Below are 21,721 nucleotides of genomic sequence, written 5' to 3'. Positions count from 1 at the left end.
TCTCAATTTCTCCAGTAGTCCCACACACAGACAGGAGTCTTGCAAGCTTGTTCAAACTGTGCAGACCAAATGATTTCCCCAAAAGCCTGGCAGCAGACTTAGCAGCCTCTCTGTTTTGGTAGCTATGATTTAGGTGAAAGAGATAGGAAAGTACTATGGATCTGTAGACCTAGCTTACCCTTTTAAAGCTTTTTTTTCATTAATGATAATGGAAAGTATGTCTTGGGAAGAGAGAAAATAACCCTAAAACCCATATGTTTGTCTACTGTGTTTCAGTTTAATGCATAGTGAATTGTTTTCCTCTCCTTGCAGGAGTCTCCAAGATGAATACTACAGCAATGAGCCCACTCACTGTTACTCCACTAGGTTTTGTTCCAGACTTTAAAAATTCCACCCTTGATCCTCTCAATGAGACTGCATGTGAAAACTGGAAAGAGATTCATCATCTTGTTTTCCACGTGGCAAACATTTGCTTTGCAGTTGGACTGGTTATTCCAACTACTTTGAATCTTCATATGATTCTTCTGCGAGCCCTGCTCACCATAGGTAGGAGAATTATTCTGGAGACAGAAATGTGACACAAATGGCTGGGTTTGACCATTATGGAGCTGGTCCCTGCAGCTTATGGTGAAATTACTGCCTCTGTTAATGGCCATTGTGCTCTGATGAAGGTAGTTTTGGTCTAAGACTGGATCTGTTTTGACCTTGATATACCTTTTCTAGAAAGATTATATAACCCTTGGCTCTTACAACTTCCTACAACTGCAATTTGCAATTTCAAACCTATGAAGATGTCAGACACACTGCACACTGCACTGGTGACCAAGGGTCTGAGCAATGCAAGACTTTTTATCTTGGCTTTAAAAGCAAGAGGAGCTCTGCACTTGCTGAGCCTGCCATTTTGATCTGTAGGTCTTGTATGAGCAGACAGGGAATCAGAGCTTTGCAAGCTGAGGTTGCAGCAGGGAGCAGATTTACTCAGTGGGCAGAACAAGTAATGAGGCCTGGTTCCTAGGGACCCGTTCCCTTTGCTTTGACCCTCTCCCACCTGTGCTGCTCTGCAATATTGCTGCTCTTCAATACATCCAGACCTCCCGTGCCTTGCAGTCTAACTAATAAGCAGATCAAGAGTCACTATATTTTGGTTTTTCTAATCCATATGTAAGTTCTGCCTCATCAGTTAACAACCCAGACAGACTAGACAGTACTGAGTTCATTAAGTCAATGTCATCTTCTGGGAGAAGGGGGTAAGAGCACTCATTTAACACTGTCTCCTTTTTGTCTTTGAAGGAAGCTTAAGGGAAAATATAACTATGATGTCTCCAGCCATCTCTGTTGGATGATAGGCTCACAGTTATCTGGGAGACACTCAGTAATACATAATCTATCATTTGATAAATATTGTCTTTGTAGGCTGAAAATGGACTCCTATTCATACACAATGCCTTGTCTTTTAAAGCAAGTGTCATTATTCAAAGTAAGGCAACTAAAAAAAGATTAAGCATTTGGAAATTTTGTCTTTAATGTTACACAGGAGAATTCAGGTTCCCGATGTGACCTTGTCACATCAGCAATAATAGCTTCTTTTAATTTTCAAAAATATCTGCATATGATGTTAGGAAGTTTTTATGCAACTCTTCCTTGCTAATTAGATGTGAACGTTAATTTCTAGGCCTTTTTTTGTCTAATTAATGCAACACAAATTTTTGTGAGCTGCCTCATTTTCCCCCATACCTTTTCTACTTCATTTCAGTAACAAATCATCATGGACTGCACCTTTCTGCTTGCCCCATCCTGATCTGAATTACTCTGATTTCAGTATTGCAGTCCCATGTAATAGGGCTGCAGTCTGCCAACCTGTCCTCAGTGCCTGTTTGCAGCATTGCAGTGATTAGCTGTTGTTGCATGCCTTCATCCAGAGAGCTTAACTGTATTAAAGTTTGTAGAATATATTACTTTTCAGTCTAATTCTACTCAGTGGACACATTCTTGATGGTTTTCTAGGAGTGTTTATTATTTAGTGAAATTTAACTTACTCCTCTTTTTCTAATTTTTTACAGGATGTGCATTATTCATCATTTGGGCTACACTATATCGTTGTGCCTTGGATATAATGATCTGGAATTCTGTGTTTTTGGTTGTCAACCTCCTGCATTTCATATACCTGGTGTATAAAAGAAGACCGGTATGTATAACAGCTAAATTTCACAAGCACTCGAGTAAGATGCAAGTAAAGGAGGTTTTGCCCATGTTTTCTGGGCAAACCAATGGATTAGTACACATTTTCAGCAAAACACTTTTGTGTTTGGCCCAAAATCACACTCTGGACACACTCTGAAAGTGTGCAGCAACTTGTACCAAAAAAAAAAAAAAAAAAAAAAAAAAAAAAAAAAAAAAAAAAACAACCAAAAAAAACTCTTCACCAATTCAACACTGCCTGTGCAAGAAAGCAGCTAAGAAATTAGCTGGCAAGGCAGCATGAAGCTTGACTTCTGTCTTGCCTAGGAAGTAGCTTAAAACTAACTAGACTGATCTGTTTCTAGACAACTGTAGGTGTGTAGTAAATATTTCTAGTTCAAATTGCTCTTGAAGGGTCATCTTGCTACTTAAAGGATAACTTCCTCTTTAGTTACTAAATTTAATTACTAATGCTATTTTTTCAGCCTATTCAATTGATAAAACTGCATTGTATTTCTGCTAGGTAGCCATGGCCATGCTGTCCAGCACACACACAAAATAGCACTTGTGGTAAGGGAGAGCCAGTGAGGTCAGGCTCTGCCTACTCTGTGGGTGTCCACAGTTAAATATCCCATGCAGGTGCTCTGGTTTCTGCTATGGGGTGAACTCATTTGCAGTCTTTTCCCTCAGCCAAATTAACATGTTCTCCTGCCCTTCAACCCCCCACCAATTAAGCCTTTTTAATCTTGAAGCTTGTAATCTTCTGTCAGATGGGACAGGAATGGCCACCAAAGTCAGAAATTACTGCAAGAGGCAGGAATGCTCAGCTGCTAGAAACCCATTTCCCTAGGAAACCAAGCCTTTCATCTTACCTGTATTTTAAAAGGGAATTGTAGCATCCTTAAACATAGGTAATGGTCCTTGAGTTTGTACCTGTCCAGCCCTTTCCAAAAATCTAAATAAAGGGTTATTGGTGAGTGAAAAAGCATCTTGGGAGGATGATGTGCTGGTTTGGGCTTGAGTAAAAAAGAAAAAATCAATCACCCTATAACGTGTAAATCAATACTGAATGAAGGAAATACATTCTTTTGTAATTACAGTTGTCTACTAAAAGCTGTGTTGGCATAGATTGGGGTGCTTTGTGCATTATGGTATAGATTTCAACCTATTGAAGAGGCAGCTATTTTCACTAAATCCTCTAGTAAATTTGTTAGCAGAATTATTTGTAGGAGTTAGGTTAAGTGGTAGAAGTGATTGAAGTACTCTGTGGGTGGATACAAAAAGAAGGAATTTTGTGAGAATATGAAATTTGACTGATAAACTGAGTCACCAAGGTTGGTAAAAAATTGCATCTAAGAGGGGGAGGCCTGGAGCACCTGCCTTTGTCTTTGCTTTCTCTTTCTGTAGCCTTTACCCAGTGTCAGGGTAACCACAGCAGGACCAAGGTGATTGGCATTCCCATAAACTCTGCACTGCTCACACTCTGGCAGGCAACCACAGCATATAAAAGGAGGCTAAAGGTATAATTGCATCTGTCTACAAGAAGTTGATAAATTGAGTACATGTGTTAAGAAAGGAAGAGGTTCTACCTACAGCAGTGTTCCTCCAATATGGAACACAGATTCACCCAAAGATTACCATCAGCTGTGCTGTGTGACCTGAGCAACTTAAAAGCTTAGCCAAAAATTAGATCTGATAGACTAGCCAGGTAGTACTGTTTCTTTGCATATTAATGCTTAATTTCAATAGTCTTCTTTCCATTGAAAAATTAACAGTGTTTATGAACATTGCATGGAAAATATTATATTATTTTAATTGCTGTAATACATAATATTTTCAGTAATTATTTAAAAAAGTATGAATCTTTGCTGCAAACTATGATCAACAAGCATACTTGAAGTGATGCCTGATAGTCATGAATGTCTTTTTAGCTGTCTAACATGTTTGTTATGCACACCAAGGCTGTTCTAAATGTTTTTCCTACAGGAGGACAAAGACTAGGGGGAAAAAAAATTAAAACTCTTAGGAACTAATTTTTGAATGAGATTTTCTCCCTGCAGCTATGAGCTGTATTGCTCATCTCGATCAGTTTTGGTAATTCTCACAAAAGATCTTTCCAAGGAAAGAAAGGAATGGCAGAGTAATTACAAGTTAGTCATATTACAAAATGAATAATTGATATGTTCAGTTGTTAAATATTTATTTTATTAAATGGAGCATGCAAAAATCACAGCGAGTTTCTTTTCTCACCAGAAGATTATTTCAGTGGTTTTGATTCCTTGGAGCTTTACAAATTTGGCTTTTTTAGTCGGAGTGGAAGCTGAGTCTAATCATTCTGACTCGGAGTTCTGGCAGCATCCCAGAATTTTTCAACCCCTGCTGAAGAAAACATTACACCTACCCATATGGCTTGTTTGGAATATGACCCACAAGCATGACTGGAGGAGCAGTCAGCTGTGCTTGGGAAGGGGGAATGGTCTGTTATAAGGGAGCCCATCTAAAGCACAGCTACAGCCTGCAATCTGATCGGTCTTTAAGAAAGTGGCTACACCTGCTTTTCCCTCAAAGTATTACACACTAGAGGAAGATCATGAAACATGAACCATGTGCCAGTTAAGGGATTGGATTAACACTCCAGGGCCAAAATTTGCCCTCATGGCTGTGTGCCTGGTTTTGGATTCAGGAGTCTTGGGAGCTACGTAAATTGCTTTTTCAGATGGAAATGTATTTCTTTAATTTGCAGTGGTCATGTGTAAAAAGAGGTGCAAATTAAATTGGTACAGCTTTTAAAATGGAAGTTCCTGGAGAACATGATGGTAAAACAGTCATCTAGCTTTGTGGGTATATGGAACATATTTTGAAATCAAACAGCTCAGGACAACCCTTAACATAATACAAATTCTGTTGTGTGTTTGTTTTTAATCCTTGTTTTGTCTGTGTAGATGTCCTCTGAGGGATTAATGACTGTGGCATGAGGAACATATAGGAAATTCAAAACCTGGATTTCATATGAGTGTAGTTGCTTGTGGAATATTTAACTAGTAGGTGATTCGGTGTGAAACCAGTGTAACTTTAGGTCACATGATGCACTGGACATAATAAGTCCACGAGCCCTGATGTCACTCAGCCACAAGAGCGGATGTCGCTGCAAGGCCATTCCTGATAATCTTGGAAATAATGGTGGTGACTGAGAAAAGTGAGTGAGGAACAGAGGAAGCAAATGCCACTCCTTTCCTCAAAAAGGGCAAGAAGGAGAACCCAGGGACCTGCAGCCTGGTCAGCCTCAACGCGATCTCTGAAAAGAAGGAATAGATAGTCCTGGAAAACATTTCTATGCACATGAAGCACAAGAATGTAATCAGGAGTGGTCAGCAAGGATTTACCCAAGGGGAAGTCCTGCTTAACCAGCCTGATAGTAGATGAAAAAGAAACTGATTGAATGATCACCTCCAGAGGGTAATAGTCAAAGGTTCAGAGTCCTGATGGACATCAGCAATAAGTGATGTCCTGTTTGGGTCTGTACTGGGACCAGTGCTATTTACTGTCTTCATTAATGACATAGACAGAGGGATTGAGTGCACCCTCAACAAGTTTACAGATGGCACCAAGCTGAGTTGTTTGACACACCTGAAGGACGGGACACCATCCAGAGGGACTTGGAAAAGCTTGAGAAGTGGGCCAGTGAAAATCTCATTAAATGTAACATGACCAAGTGCAAGGTGCTGCACCTGGTTGGGACTTCCCCTAGTATCAACACAGACTGAGGGATGGACAGATTGAGAGCAGCCCAACAGAGAAGGGCTTGGGTGTGGATGAGAGGCTGGACTTGACCTGGCAATATGCACTCACAGCCACAGAAACCCGGTTGCATCCTGAGCTGCATCAAAAGCAGTGTGGCCAGCAGGGTAAGGGAAGTGACTGCTCTGATGAGATCCCACCTGGAGTGCTTGAGGTCCTGAGCACAGAGGTAGAAGTTTTCTATGAGGAAAGGCTGGGAGAATTGGGGTTGTTCAGCCTGGAAGAGAAAAGGCTTTGAGGTGGCCAGATTGTGGCCTTCCAGTACTGGAAGGAAAATTATAAGGAAGGATGGAGAGGGACATTTTATGTGGGCATGTAGTAACAGGACAGGAGGGAATGGTTTCAAATTGAGAGTAAGTTTAGATTAAATATTAGGAAGGAATTCTTTACTGTGAGGGGGGTGAGGCACTGGAACAGATTGCCCAGAGAAACTGTACGTGTGCAATCCCTAGAAGCGTTCAAGGTTAGGTTGAAGATCTGATGCTACCTGGTCTCATGGAGGATGTCCCTGCCCATGGCAGAGGGGTTGGGACTGGATGATCTTTAAGGTCCCTTCCAGCCCAAGCCATTCTATGATAACCTTCCACAATTAAATGACTGGCCAGATAGCTGAGAATGGTTAATATCCTCAACCTTAATTTTGGTAGGGTTTTCACCAGTGTCTTGTATAAAATCCTGATAGAGAATCTGTTGAAGTGTGGCCTGGATGAGGACACAGTGAGATGGATTGAAATCTGGCTGAATGGCACGTAATCAGAGGTAAGAAGTCCAGTTGGAGCTGTGCACTACACATATGTTAGTGTGTGGTGTGTAACCCTGGGGCCAGTGCTAGTCCCAGTGCTGTTTGACATCTTCATTCATGGTCTGGGTGGTGGGGCATATGTAAGCCCTGATGACACTAAACTGTGAGGAGTGGCTGATAGGCCAGAAGGTTGGGAAACCATCCTGAGGGTTCTCAGCAGGATGGAGAAATGGACCAACAGGAACCCCGTGGAGTTCAACAGAAAGTGTGGAGTACTACACCAGGGGAGGAATAAACCATGCATCAGCACATGCCATGGACTGACCAGCTGGAAAGCAGCTTTGTAGAAAAGGACCTGCAGGTCCTGGGGGAAGAGTTGAACATGAGTCAGAAACTTAGCTCTTTCTCTTCTTTTCTGCCATTCTTTCTTGGTTGTTTTTCCTTATTCTCTCTTCTATGCATATATTTTTTTCATTATCTGATGCTTACTGTTCTAATTTATCTTCCTCATGGCAAATATGCAGGCTTTATTCAGGCTGCCTCTGCTTTCAGGAAGGCTGTAATATTGTCTCATCCCCTGCTTCCTTCATTCAGGGAAGACTTCCAGGCTTAGGATTTCAGCCAAAATCCTTTCCCTCATTGCTGCTGCCTGAGTTTGGGTGGGCTCTTAGATGTGGGATGTTCAGATGGCAATGTTTTTGGGGTTTTTTTTTTCCCTCCCTCATCACATGTGGTTTCAATATAATTGGTTTGTTTTTCAGGACTTGCTTTCCTACTGCAAGTAAGCCAAGAAGCTCAGGGTTGAGAGGGGCTCCCAGGAGAGCCTGAGGGATAGCCACAGTGATGTGTGCATGTAGTGTGAAAGACAACCTCTTTTTTTTTTTTCTCTGCATAATTCTTGCCCAAGTCCTTCCTATTCACTACTGCATCAACAGACATCTCAGAGGGCTCCTTGTATGTGATTTAATGTGCCACTTGGATGGAACAGCACTCTAAAGCACCAGTGTGCCATCCTGGCTAATTTTAGATAAGGTTTTGGTCACCCTATCATAGGCAGTGTTTGTGTATAGACATCACACATTTACCACTTCTTTCCTTCCTTAAGCATACTGAAGCCAAAGATGTCCCTCAAGCTAAAGCATGTGTGCAGTTTTACCCGTTTTTAACTAATGCCTCTGTGTTTATTGATGTCTCTTGTTTTTCCAATCTAGATCAAGATAGAGAAGGAGCTTAGCAGCCTCTACAAGAGAATGTTTGAACCTCTCCATGTGCCTCCAGAGCTCTTCCAAAGACTAACTGGACAATTCTGCAACATTCAGACTTTGAAGACAGGTCAAGCCTATGCAGCAGAAGATAAAACATCAGTTGATGATAGGCTAAGCATCCTGCTGAAGGGGAAGTAGGTTCTATAAAAGCTTGGGGACAGTCATATGCTTTGTGTCATGGCTGAATAAATTAGAAAATAATTGAGTTTGCAATTGTTTGTAGTGTGTTATGGTCTCTAGTCAAATAGTCTATACTTACAGTCTATTTTGTGACATCATTTTCAGGTGACAGTGATATCTCTTACTGGGAACATATTGTGTATCCTCTTACATGTGCAGCTGCATGGATTTTAGTGGGAATTTTATTTGTGTAATACCAAAGGCAGTGTCTTGCAAAATAAGCAAGAGATTTGTTTGAGCCTTAGATATCCTGGTTTTCCCCTCAGTCCATTCTCAGGTTTTGAGGTTAAAAAACGTGGTACATAAGGGAAAAAGTATCTCTCCAGTAGGCTTTAAAACAGCAGGCCTTTGGAATTGATTCATTGCACCTGAACATGCAGCAGAGCGGGGCAGGTGCACTGCCCAGAGGCAGACAGAATCCAGGTGAGAAAGGGTAAAGTATATGCCAAGGCCAAGCTGTAATCTTGAAACTCATGCTAAATTCTGGCCAATATTTTAACCAGTTTCTGTTGACAGCAACAGCAATGTCAGGCTTCATTGCTTTTCTTACTCACTACCACAAAGCTACTTACCTAAGGGAAGCCTGATTCTGGTCTGGCTGTGTAACATGACCTTTCTCATATTGAATAACAATGTTTTGTGGATACATGCCACGTTCATCAATTCTCTATTTGTCTGGCAGCCTGTTCTGCTTGGAATCAGTTAGGCAGAAAACAGGGTAGCTCTGGGAGTGATGTTCCAGAAGATGAATGTATTTATTCCTGTTACCTACTGCTTTACCATTGTCAGTAGTCCTACCCAATTTTTGATTAAATTAATCAGCCTCCATGATTTTAAAATATTGTTTCATACATTTTTATTTCCAGAATGAAGGTGTCTTATCGAGGGCATTTTCTGCATAATATTTACCCCTGTGCCTTTATAGATTCTCCTGAATTCCGGTCGACGCAGATGAACCGGGGTGAGAAATTCCAGGTACATTTTGTTTTAAATGTCACTGAACATGAGCTGGTGAGACCATTAAAAAAATAGAGTATAAATTTGATCAACAGTGAACTGTTTGACTTGCATAATTTTGCTATCATTCTAGTATAGGTGTTTGAAGATGGACCATATCAAGAATAATTTTTAAATGCTGCAAAACAGTATTATTGTAGGTGTGTATTGAGCAGTCTGGCTTTTGCTATTTTGTTCTCTTTTACTGTTTCCAAGTTTTTGTGTTAAGAGATTGTTCAGGACAAGTAATTTAAGAGGCAGTTTTGATGGAAAAAGATGATATGAACAGGTCTCATGACTGGTTCAATAAAAAGGGAAAAAGAGCTACTGTAATAATGAAAGTCTAGAAGTTCTGGCACTGGTAATTAGAAGTTGGTATTTATAAAAGTGTATTAATACTTCTGTCATTTTACAATTTGTTAAAGAAACATAAGCTGAAAATTATCTCAGTATTTTGAATAAAAATATTCATATGGGGAACAATAAGGGCATATTTCTCTAGCAGTGTAACTATACTGGTATATTAAATATATTTTATTATAGTTTGGGGAGGTGGAATACTTTTAGAGAAGGGTGTTTTTTTTTCCCATAGAAATGGCTGTTTTGCTACCTCTTGCTTGATGTTCCTTAGCTAGGTGTGTATAATAATGACCAGACTGTGACTGACTGTTACATCCACACTGATACCGTGGCAGAAGGGGAGGGAGGCAGAGCAGTGCAGACTCTAAAATCAGTGATTGATGCCATATGTTCCAGTCAAACGCTGGCCTTGGCGCCAGGGGGAGAGACTTGTCCAGATGCGCTGCGAGGCCTCCCACAGCCCGGCTGCCCTCTTGGCACAGCCCCTTTCTCTTGGAAGCAGCTGGATAGGAATCGGTCCCTCCCAGGGGAGAAGGGTCATGCCTCAGCTTCTGCCTGCCTTAGAAGTTATTGTAATCTGGAGCAGTGTACATCCTTCGTTCGTGGGTTCTGCTTGTTACTGCCCTGTGAATACCAGCAGCCTTGCAAGAGCACACAGATCCGGTCTTAAGGACCCCATCTGCTGGCAATGCTGGAGAATACTTCCTCAGCCTGTGCCCACAGGCTGTATATATTACAGTCCGTGAGGTTAAAAATCCATGGATATATGACAGTATTTCATTGCTTCTAGGACTTAATAGATTTTTAATTTTTTTTTCGGGATGTAATGTTATCTTGTAAAAGCAGAGAGCACCTGATTTTGATTTATTCATAGATGCCTGACTTCCCCTTGCAAAACTGGCCCCTGGGTATGACCAGTGTGGGTTTTGGTGTGGCATTGCCCTCTGCTGGCACAGGGGGATGAAACCTGGCAAGTCCATCCTCCCATGAGATGAGAGATCCCCTGTGACTACCCATAATTGGCTTATCAATAACTGAGCAAACAGAGCCTTGGCTCAACTGCTACAAGGTTGTACTTGTGGGATCAGCAGGGCTGACAGTTATGAGAGGAAGATGGAAATATTTTTTTTAATCTAAAAACTAAAACTCTTTGATGGAGACCTTTAGGTGATACCAGTTGCTCCTATTTGGTGACAGTGATGTAAAATAAAACCAAGCTACATATGGGCCTACTGCAAATGCTTGTCATCACTATAGGACTGACTTAATATATAAATTTCCTCTTACATAAATGCTTTTATGGTTTGGGAACTCATGACATATTTTCCCCTGTTATTGTCCCCCAGGTTTTCTGTAAAACAAACTGGCTACACATATCAATTAAAAATACAATGATAATATATTGCTGAGAATTCTTACATTTGTAAATATCACATTCATAACAAAGGGATACCAACAAGCTTTATGGCTTTAAGAGTTATTTTAACTGGAATCACAAATAAAATGGTATCACTTCTTCTAAAGCATGTTTAAGTGTGCTCATCTTAAAACATTTTTAAATGTACTTATTCTGAGCGTTTTATTTTCTTTCAGGTCACCATTATTGCAGATGATAACTGCAAGTTCCTGTGCTGGTCCAGGGAACGGCTGACTTACTTTCTGGAGTCTGAGCCATTTCTTTATGAGATCTTTAAGTACCTTATTGGCAAAGATATTACAAATAAACTTTATTCATTGAATGACCCAACCTTAAATGACAAGGTAAGCAACTTCAAGTTTTGTTTGGGAATTTTCATCCTACATACAAATGTGTTTTTACTTCAGTTTTGAATGCTCTTAAAGCACCTTATTTTAACCTGCTGCCATCAGCTAATGAATGCACACTTGTGGCGTTTTAGTGCCAAGGTGTGAGTCAGTGCAACATTTCTGTCAGAAGCAACATTTGTTAAAGCTAGTACAGTAACGTACAAGAAAGATGAGTAACTGAGATTCAGAACTGATCAGCTTGTGGAAATATTTCTGCCTAACTATTAGACATGATGGCCAGTAGCTAAAAAGGTGCTTCTCCCTGGATATCCTTTCTCACTAACAAGTTAGTGCCTTGGTAAAAAGAAGCTTCAGAGTTTTTTTCTTTAAAAAAATTTCTTACTGAAGGCAAACTATTATGTAGTACTGATTGCTAGGAAGAATAATTTCAACATGTCTTTGAGGGTTGCAAGTGCAAAAAAAAAAAAAAAAAAGCAAACGTTGATATGATGCAATTAGTGGAAGGAATCAGAAAATACATATAAAATATAAATGAATATAATTAAAATATAATTTATATATTTATAAATATATAAAGCATTAAGTGGTCTGGGTGTACTCATGGATATATGAACTATCTTGCTTTAGTTTCATTTTGTCTCCTTACTTATTCCTTATCAAAAGTTTGAACAATTAAAAAATTCAACAAATTTTGCCTCTCTTTTGACTTAACATCTGCACACTAACTTCAGTTTGTACTGAGTCCTTGTTTGTTGTTGCAATAGTCACATAAATTTAAGATTATAGTAGCTGGTTTATTACATAGCTGGTAAGTTTTAAAAATGTATGTTTTAAAAATTGAATGAGCATTTGGGAAATTTGTAGTATCTTTTTATTCTTCCTAAAATAAAAATCCTGTTGCATGAGCTCTTCCTGCATAACTTGACATGAGAACTGTTAAATAAATTCTTAATTTTCCCATTGTCAGTGCTCTATGTACATATTACCTCTCACAAGCTTCATTTTCAAGTATAAACATTATATTTGATGTCTTTAAAACTTTGATGTCTTTGATGTCTTTAAATTGGTGTCAATCTCATCAAAAAATGTTTGGGTTAACTTCTGTACATAGGGGACTACGGAAATAAATTGAGTATTGATTATTCATATTCAATATGGTAATAAGGTAAAACTACCCAATAATTTTTTGTTGGAAAACAGAAAAATATATTTATTAAAATAAGTATATTTATATTTTAAAGTATGTTTATTTTACAAGTATATTTATTTTTTAAAGTATATTATATTTTATTAAAGTATAATTTATTTTGTAAGGAAACTTGTGATTTTCTCCTACCTAAGGAGACTTTCACTAGTGTTGGGAAAATAGTCATTCCTTTCTGTGTGAAATAGGATACTAGTTCCTGACTTGTAAAGTTTGGTGAAATGGAGTTATCCATTATAGTTTTGTCATTGATTGCTACCTTTCACATACAGCTAAAATAGCATTCTGACTTGCAGTAGTACCTTACAAGGTACAATGTATGGCTTTATATAAATGTTATAGTATAAAGGCTTCTCAGGAAGGCTACTCAAAGCAAAATGGAAGCTCCTCAGACCGATTGACAGGGAGAGGATAATGTTCACCTGATGCACTTAGTCTGCAGTAGAATCAAGAGCCAAATGGTCATCTACTGGGAAGGAATGATATTTGCCACTTTTCTAACATGATGAAATGAAAAGCCAGGAAAATGAACTTGCTTCTGTTAAGGTATAAATTGCTTCTGTGTGTAGCATGCTGTTTTGTTTAGCAAGGAGGACCAGCCTCATCATAAAGACTACATTTAATTGCAGAGCATCATATTTAAATAATGAATTACCAGATAATAAGCCCCAAGCTTCTGTAAGAAAATACATGGAAATTTCAGTACAAAAGCAATTTGAGATTGAATAATTAATGTGCAGTTTCATACTTGTCAATGTTCCAATTCCAGTATATTACTGTCATTTTCTATTGTCATTTAAATTGATTTACACTGCCTAGAATCTTCTCCTATAACAATTTTCTGGTATAATCATGGCTGAGACCAGAGCATCTATTAAAAGGGAAGTAGTAATTTTCCATTTTTATTTTAATTTGCTTGATGTCTTTTCTTAAGTATTCATTTTTTATTTTTTAGGCTTCAAAGAAGATTGACCGGCAGCCCAGCCTTTGCTCTCAGCTCTCCGTGATGCAGATGAGGAACAGCATGGCCAGCACCAGTGACAGCGAGGATGGCTTGCAGATGTTTCTTCGTGGGACTTCCTCTGCATCCTCTCTTCGTGAGTGCTCAGAAGAGTTTGTGCCAGTTTTGAACACAGCTCAGGTTGACCATTAGAGACCACTGCAGAGCTCCTGTTGGCCTCTCTGGGAGCAGACTGTAGCTTTTTGGGTGCTGCTGTATTGGCCAAAATGAAGGGACTTAACTATAGGGCAGTCATTAGATGCATGAGAGTTTGTGTTTTAAATGCAGATACCTCATGTACATACTGGCAAAACACCCAAACATGTGTAGTAATAATCTTTGGCATAATGTTTATGTTTAGGCATAATATGGAATGTTTATAGTAATGGGGCAAAACTGAAGATACAGTGCCGGTCACAGTAGTTTGTCCTTTGGTCCGTCACTGGTGCTTGTAGAAACTAAAAACCCGAACAAAACATTTTCCCTCAGCAACCTGGTGTCCTACTTTTCCTCCTGAGATAGTTTGTATTGGCAGGGTCTGGAGGAATGTGGTATACAACCGATATTTTGATGTCACCTGGAAAGTCACCAAGTATCCTGTCAGGGTCTCCTCTGCTGTGCTTTGTATGACAGGAGTAGTAGAGAACAGATAAAGTGAAAGAAGAAACCATGTCTGACCTTTTTACTTCTATTCTTTTAATTTATTCCTCTATGGAAACATTCTAAATTATTCTTTCTAGGCTTTTGCTGTCATTTGTTTTTAGATCATCTGAATCTAAAGGTCAACATTAGCCTGAATTCTGAAAGCAGTGTTTCAATAAAAAAGCCCCAGAGGATGCTCAATTTTTGCATTTGGCATAAGCTGTTAGTTTAACAGCATTTAAAAGGATCGTATAGGATTACTTCTTTTGATTTTTGAAATATTCTTTTTTAGTGATTAGAATTCAAATATATGAGGAAAAAAAAAAACACTGTTATTGTTATTTGTTATATGTTACTTATTATAGTTAAATTCTCTGCTAAGAAGAGGAAATATTTCCAAATATTTGCATCTTTCTGTTTAATTATCTGTTTTCCGTTGTGTTCCTCACAGTTCTCATCCAGTAACACCTTCAGACCTGGAGGGCCTATCTGATTTTACTCCTTAACATTGGTGTAGTCTGCATGCCCAGATAGATGAAAGAAAAAGCCCTACTAGTGCTTCACTCTAATAGAAGATCAAGGGTGACACCTGAGATATAGTTTGATGAAAATTCCAGCATTGTTTTATTTTTCTCCTCCATTCCCTGCAAGGACATTCAGAGGTAGTTGAGGTAGTAAGAGACCTCTCTACATTATCAGGTCCAGCTTCATGTCCAAAGCAATATCAGCTAGAGCAGGGCCATGTCCAACCAAGCATTGAATATTTCCAAGCTGGAAGATTTTCCAGCCTCCCTGGGCAACCTGCTCCAGGGACTTTACCACCTTCACGATGAAAAATTTTCCCTATTGCAACTCCTGCTGGTTTTCCTTCTTTCTTTAGTGCATGCCTCTGAGAAGAGTCTGGCTCTCTCTTCTGTGTTGCCTTCCATTAGGTAGCCAAAGACAAGAGTCAGATCCCCTGGGAGCCTTCTGTTCCTAAGGCTGAACACACCCAGCTGCTGCAGCCTTTCCATCACTGCTCCAGCCTCTGGCCATTTGGGTTGCACCTCCACTGCTCTTGCTCCACTATGTCCATGTCTTTCTTGTTCAGGGAGGCACAATACTGATGCAGCACTCCAGATCCCGTCTCACAATTGAGGGGATTAATCTCTTTCAGTGACCTGCTGGCTGTGCTCTTGCTTATGTGGCTCAATATATGCTGCTAATGTGGCCCAATACGTCGATGGCACACTTCACTGCAGGGGCACTCTGCTGACTCAAGTTCTATTTTGTGTCCACCAGGACGCCCAGGATTGTTTCTGCAAGGCTGCTTTCCAACCAGCTGGGGCCTAGGCTGTAATGCTGTGGAGGTGTGTCATGTCCCGGTTTAAGGATTTATGAACTTTCATGAACTTGTAGTTTTTATCAGTTCTTTTCTCTTTTTCCAATGGCTTCTCCAGACTCACTGCCCTACCCTTTGGCCTGTCAGCAGCTTCCCTCACTACCTGGCTCTTGTCTGTGAATTTGGCAGTAGTGCATTCCATCCCATCAACCAGGTCATTCATATCTTGAATTTTATAGGCCTTGGCCCTTGAGAACACTGCTGGTAACTAACCACCTGACAGCTGGATTTTGTACTGCTGTGGACCACCCTGTGAACTTGGCAGTACAGCACATTTTCCATTGAAGCTGTAGCCCATCTATCCAGTCTGTTTCCCATTTGTCTGGAAAGACTCAGTGGCAGATTGTGGAGGGCTGTGCTACCATCCATGTAAACAACATCCACTGTACTCCATTCATACACAAAGGCTGTCATCTCACCACCAAAGAGTGGTCAGATGCAATCAGCATCCATGATGGCTTTCCCAGTCACCTTCCCACCCCTTGTGTGCTTGTACATGGCTTCCAGGAAGACAAGTTCCATAATCTTCCTGGGAAATGAATTTAGACTACTAGGCTTGGGTGTTCCATCTTCCCCTTCATTAAAATGGATGTGATGTTGGTATTTCCATTTGTGTCCCCTGACTACAATCACCTTTCCAAGATGACAGAGTGGGCCTTGCAATTGTATCAGCCAATGCTTGGCACCCTTGGATGCAGCCCATGTGCTTCCACAATCTTGTGTTCACCCTGTGGACTTGAGGTGTTCCTAACTCAGTCCGGGTTTCCTGTCAGTCAAGCATCACACTCTGTCTCTACCACTGGATGCAGAGTCCTAGCAGGCCTCAGGACAAACCTCTAAAGAAAAAACTCATAACAAAAAAGTTCTTGAATATCTCAGGCTTTTTCATGTTCCTGTGTCCTGTGCATCACTGAACTCTTGCCTCACGGTTACCCTGCTCTTTCTTTTGTTGCTGATTTATTTGTAGATGCCTTTCTTGTTGCTCTTCACTAGATCCAGGTCTAGGTGAGGTTTGGCTTCCCTCATTTCATCACCACATGCTTGGGCCATGGTTCTGTGTTCCCTCCAAGGAGCTCATCCCCACTTAAACTTTGTGTTTGAGATCTGTCAGAACTTTCCTGTTCATCTATGCCAGCCTTCTGCCATACTTGCTCAGCTTTTTGTGCACTGGAATGGACTGTCCTTGTATTTTGAGGAAGGTGTCCTCAAAGATAACCATCTGTCCTTAGGTCCTTTTGCAGGCCTTGTCCTATGAGTTCCTGCCAAGTAAAACCCTGAGCAAGCCACAGTCCCCTGTCCTGTAAGGTTGTAATTCTTCTGTTTGTCTTGCACACCACTCAGTATCTTAAACTCCACCAGCTCCTGGACACGGCAGCCAAGATTACCAGCAGCCTTCACTCCCTGATGAGTTCTTCCTTGTTCATCAGTGACAGATCCAGCAGAGCGCCTTCCCTAGTTGACTCATCGATCACTTGCGCAAAGGAATTGTCGGCTACATTCCAGAGATCTCCTGGACTGCCTGCTCCCAGCCCTGTTGCCTTTCCACCAGATACCAGAGTGATTAAAATGCCCCACGAGCACCAAGGCCTGTGAACCAGCTGTTGAAAGAAGGCTCTCTTCTACTTGCTCTTCTTGATCAGGCAGCCTGTAGAGATTCCTGCCACGAAGTCTTCTGTGTTGGTCTGTTCTCTGATCTTAAAACCCTTGAGTGGCTTTTCACCTGTTCCACACGGCAAAGTTCCATGAAATTGAAGCCACTCCTTTGCAAAAAGAGCCTTTGGGTGAATTTGCACACTCAGAAATTGTAAAACTGTGTTTGTGCAATTAGTTAGAGTTAAAATGTCTCTTTCAGGCTTAACAGCAAAACTCTTGCACCAGTATTTCAGCTTTGGGAGAAAGTACTTGAAATGCATGACAAGTTCAGCTGTAATTATATAAATCTCCAAGATGCACTTGTGCTTAGCACATACTTGATAAATACACTTTTCTCTGTTGTACTTTTCCTTTGTGTACCTTTTTTTTTGGTATACAGGGTGTGCTTTACCCAAGAGAGAGGGGTTTATGTGTCTTATTTTCTGAATTTCCTCTGCCCAGCTGAGGCAGCAGCCTCCCAAGTCCAATGCTTTCCCTTACTTTTGGAGAGGCAGAGGGATTGCCCCTATACCAGTGCAACACACAACTCGGGAAGTATTGTTATTTATTTCTTACTTGTATTTTGATTGTGAAATTTCTGATTTCAGTGGAAGGTTTGTTCATCTCCTTGAACTGTAATGCTTCAACCTTTGTTTTTGCCAAGATAGCTTGTTAGTTATTCCTGGGTACTGTCATTGCAAAAATAGGGTTGCTACCAAGGTGAGCTCTGCTTAAAGATCTATATTCAGTGTTGATTTTGGCCATGTATGCACTTTTTTTCAGATCACAGGGAAAAGTGGAAAAAAAAAAACCTTCCATTTACCTTGCCACTGCTATGTTTTAAAAATCTTCTGCTGGGTCCTCTCAGTGCAACAGCTGGGGCATTTTTTGTCTGTTTTTTTTAAGATTTCATATAAGGCACATGCTGAGGCTTATAGTTCCAGTGCTGTTCCTTGGATCCTCCTTCTACAGGCATACATTTGTTTCTTAAGAACAAACAAACACATCCCAAAATCCTCAAAAGATTTTGTGAGAAACATATGGAAATGTCAAACTTTTTTTAAAAAAATTAGAATAAAAAATGAATTGAAGGGAACTTACATGTATGGGCACTCTACAGGAATACTATTTTTGTCATTGCTAGGTGATTGTTATGTGGACAAAAGCCTCCCACTACAAATATAAATTTTGACCACTATAATGCAAATAAGTTTTCTTCTCCTAATTGCTATATTCTTGAAAAAATGAGTGTTTATATTTTTTATAATCCCATCTTTTAAAATTACACTTTTTTCAGTGCTATAAATGATAAGCTTTGACTCATTTTCTCAAGAAATTAATATTAATCCTTTTGCCTTTTAAAATATTTAGTAATAAAGGTTAAAATTACTAATTAGAATGTCCCAAACTACAATTACTAATAAAAGTATGTTTTTAATTTAATTAATTAAGAAACCCAACTAACTGTTTGCTTTTATATTAAGGAAATAACCAACAAGAGTTCTATAATGCTTACGGAGTGAGTCGTTTGCAGCATGATGTTTTCTGTTGATAACATCACATTAACTCAGCAGGCATCCTCAAAAAGGTATTAAAGTGGGGTTTGTTTATCATGTGACACTTGTGCTTGACATCCGTGGTCCATCTGTATGTAATTCATTAGAAAGTGAAATAGAGGTATGTCTTTTTCCAAAATTTGAGTTAAGCAAAAATAGTTCAACCTGATCACAAGCCTAGTTTCACCTGAGTTTCAGTCCTTTAAATAATATTTTGGTATTAGTTTCTATTCTGTAATTCTGTTTGACAGCCATTCACGTATTTATTAGAGATACAGTCTTTTTCTGTGGTACTTGTTTTAGATATCTCAGATTTGCTGGTCTATGCATCTGTGTTTCTTAACTTCTAAGCTGAGCAGGAATGTAAAAAGGTTTTGGTTTGTTAATGCTTTTAGTGGTATTATCAAATTATATGGTCCCTGCTTGTGGTTAAAAGCAGGATTGGATTTCACAGGAATTTTAATATGTATTTTGGCTTAGGCCCTCAAGAAAGGGTAACAAAATGTAGTGAAAGGAAGGTCTGATTCAGTCACTTGAACATCTGTCCAACACTCAATAATGGCATCAGTAGACAAAATTTTGTGTTTGGAGCAAATAAGAGCATGTCTTTGAAACAAACAGGCTGAGTGAATTAGACTTTTTATTGGATCCTGTTGTACAAACTTATGACTGCTTACTTCTGTTTTCTGGAGAGAATTAAGTGGTTTTAAAGAGAAGAAAACCATTTTAAAAATTACAATAAACTACACTGAAACAAAGATCTAAAAAAGAAGCTGGAATTGTAACTCAGCATTTTCAGGCATCATTTTAACTTTGGGTATCTCACAGAAAAGCCACTTATATCCAAATGTACCCACAGACTTTGGGTGGGGCACATAAGCCAATTAATTGATCTAGTTATCCTTTCCTTAGGCCATAAAACATAGCTTTGTGGAAAGAAATGTTTAATAATTTCAGTATCTAAAAATGTGCTTGAGTAACCCTGTATTGTGGCAGTTTAAGTAGTTTTTGAATCTCAGAAGAAAATACTAATACATTTTTAACATAAAAAGTTCTGAAATGCCAATTCCAAACAGTGTCTTTGTGAATGTGACTTAAAAATGCATTCGTATTCTAACTTGCTGGTGCTGCCTGTGCCTGTATATTGTTCTCTGTGTGTAACACATACAGTGAAAATGAGTCTTTCCTCATAAGTGGACTTCCTTAACACAGCACTTTATATCTGATAAATGTTTTTTAAAAATAAGAGTGTGTTACAGCTATCAGTATTTTTTTCAAGAATATTTAAATTTTTAGCTTGTATGCAAACAGTCTGTTAACATGGCATTTATCTCTTGTTGTTTTCTTCTCAAATGGGGTTTCAAAGATTTCCATAATGTTTTTGGTCATCATATACTAGCTGTTTGCAACCTCATACTGTTGCAGTGGTCTAAGTCTACAAGAGGGTACTGAGAAAAATACATGTCCATGTGTAGATTCAATTTCAGAATAAACAATGGAAAACAGAATGGTTCAGCTGATGTCAAAGGAGTTCTCTGGTTTGACCCTCATACTGAAAATTTAACTGCAACAGAGGTAATTTGCAGTGGAAACTTGCACAAATACTCCATTTTATGTCTTGACACTGATAGCTGTGGGTGAGCTCTGCTCTGGCAGACAAGTTGCTGCCTTTCTAAAAGGTAGTTTTGTGGCAGTGAAATCACTGTCAGTTGAAAGTTATGTGGCCTTTGCCCGTAAATCTTGTTTTCTCTGTGGTTGTTTATGGGGATATAAATCTTGTATAAGTTTTACATTATCATGCTGCATAAAACTTACGAAGACATGTCAGAGGAGATTTAGGTCAGTTTTTCAGATAATGCTCTTCACCCAGGGCATGGTTCGGTAGGCTCCCCAGGGAAGTGGTCACAGCACCACACTTGGCAGAGTTAAATAGTGTTGTGTCTAAGCATCTGGACAATTCAGGCACATGGTGTGACTCTTGGGGTGTCCTGTGCAGGGCCAGGAGCTGGACTTGAGCCTGATGAGTTCCTTCCAACTCTGCATGTTCTATGAGTTTATGCTTTAAAGTTGTGGCTTTGATGATATGCCCATCCACGGTTTGCCCAGTGCACTGAGGAACCTTCCCTGCAGCCAGGCCAGTGTGCAGATGTACACACCCTTTGTACTTGGGGCAGCCACTCATGTTGCTGTAGTTGAATGGAGATGAGTCAGTGGGTGAGTGTAATGGTGAGAAAATGATCTCGGAGGAACAAGCGGTGGCACCCCGTGCAGTCGGGGTTTGCATTGAACTTGGGGAGAATGCTGTGTCTGTGGTTAGCAGCAGACATTGCTGGTTCGTAGCAGTGTGGCTGTTCCATGTCTAGAATAACAAAGAAACTTCACTTATGAAGCAGCTAGGGCAGGATCATCAGACTGTGTCCACTTTGTCACAAATAGGTCTATGTAGCAGGTGTATGTTGTTAAATTAACTGGTAATTCCTTTGTACCTGTGACAGGCCCAGGCCGCACATCTCCTTACCTGAGAACTTCAGCAAAGATGAAGCCCATAGAAGAAAGTGTTGAAGATGATGTCTTTGAAGCACCGTCTGCTGATAAGCTTGAACTCCAGCGCCTGCCTTAAACAGTCGTGTCCTCAGGTGTATCAGAGCTTGCACAAAGCTCCAGTGCAACAGGAAGGAGCTGAATTTGGGAGGAATCTGAAAGCAAAGCCCACCTGTCCATGTTTGAATTTACTGCAGCATATGCCAGTGGTTTCTAGATGAAAATATCATGTTTTATTTTACTTCTAAATAAAATAAATAAAAACTTTTGCGGGTTTTTTGTTGCTTCTTTTTGGTTGCTTTATTTCTACTTTGACTTTTGCCATTATAAATTTAGTATTGTGTTGCTGACTAGCCAGAAATTTCTAGATTTACTTGGTGGAGAATATCCCCAGTTTTATTTACCTGTGTTCCTTTGAAGCCTGTGTCTTAGCGTTTTCAGTGGGAGATTTTGAAACTGTTTCCAAAGCCATGTTTTTG

General features: G+C 39.7%; 1 protein-coding gene across 4 annotated transcripts; it reads left to right on the top strand.

Annotated features, from left to right (window-relative positions):
- The first annotated feature begins 289 nt into the window (after positions 1 to 289).
- Positions 290 to 21,508, top strand: BVES (blood vessel epicardial substance). 4 transcript variants are annotated; one of them, XM_068184160.1, is made up of 8 exons: positions 290 to 546; positions 2,061 to 2,185; positions 7,930 to 8,117; positions 9,030 to 9,138; positions 11,113 to 11,280; positions 13,446 to 13,587; positions 18,630 to 18,733; positions 21,197 to 21,330. In XM_068184160.1, exons 1-7 carry the CDS (start codon positions 324 to 326, stop codon positions 18,695 to 18,697), a joined length of 1,023 nt encoding a protein of 340 aa, XP_068040261.1. In that variant the 5' UTR covers positions 290 to 323; the 3' UTR covers positions 18,698 to 18,733; positions 21,197 to 21,330. The 4 variants fall into 4 exon arrangements, with proteins under 4 accessions (XP_068040261.1, XP_068040260.1, XP_068040263.1 ...); XM_068184159.1 differs by lacking the exon at positions 18,630 to 18,733 and having other exon boundaries at positions 21,197 to 21,508; XM_068184162.1 differs by lacking the exons at positions 18,630 to 18,733; positions 21,197 to 21,330 and adding an exon at positions 16,941 to 17,436.
- The last annotated feature ends 213 nt before the right edge of the window (positions 21,509 to 21,721 follow it).

The sequence above is a fragment of the Anomalospiza imberbis genome, chromosome 3, assembly GCF_031753505.1.
Source record: "Anomalospiza imberbis isolate Cuckoo-Finch-1a 21T00152 chromosome 3, ASM3175350v1, whole genome shotgun sequence".
Taxonomy (NCBI): domain Eukaryota; kingdom Metazoa; phylum Chordata; class Aves; order Passeriformes; family Viduidae; genus Anomalospiza; species Anomalospiza imberbis.
The sequence above is the reverse complement of the archived record's forward strand: the minus strand, read 5'-3'. Positions and strand labels throughout refer to the sequence as shown.

What these genes read in the sequence shown, in the direction of transcription:
- BVES (XM_068184159.1), top strand. Translation starts at nt 324, where the DNA reads ATGAATACTACAGCAATGAGCCCACTCACTGTTACTCCACTAGGTTTT. An exon ending in TGGTGTATAAAAGAAGACCG is followed by an intron (nt 2,186 to 7,929) that starts GTATGTATAACA and finishes TTTCCAATCTAG; the next exon opens with ATCAAGATAGAGAAGGAGCT. An exon ending in TTCCTCTGCATCCTCTCTTC is followed by an intron (nt 13,588 to 21,196) that starts GTGAGTGCTCAG and finishes TACCTGTGACAG; the next exon opens with GCCCAGGCCGCACATCTCCT.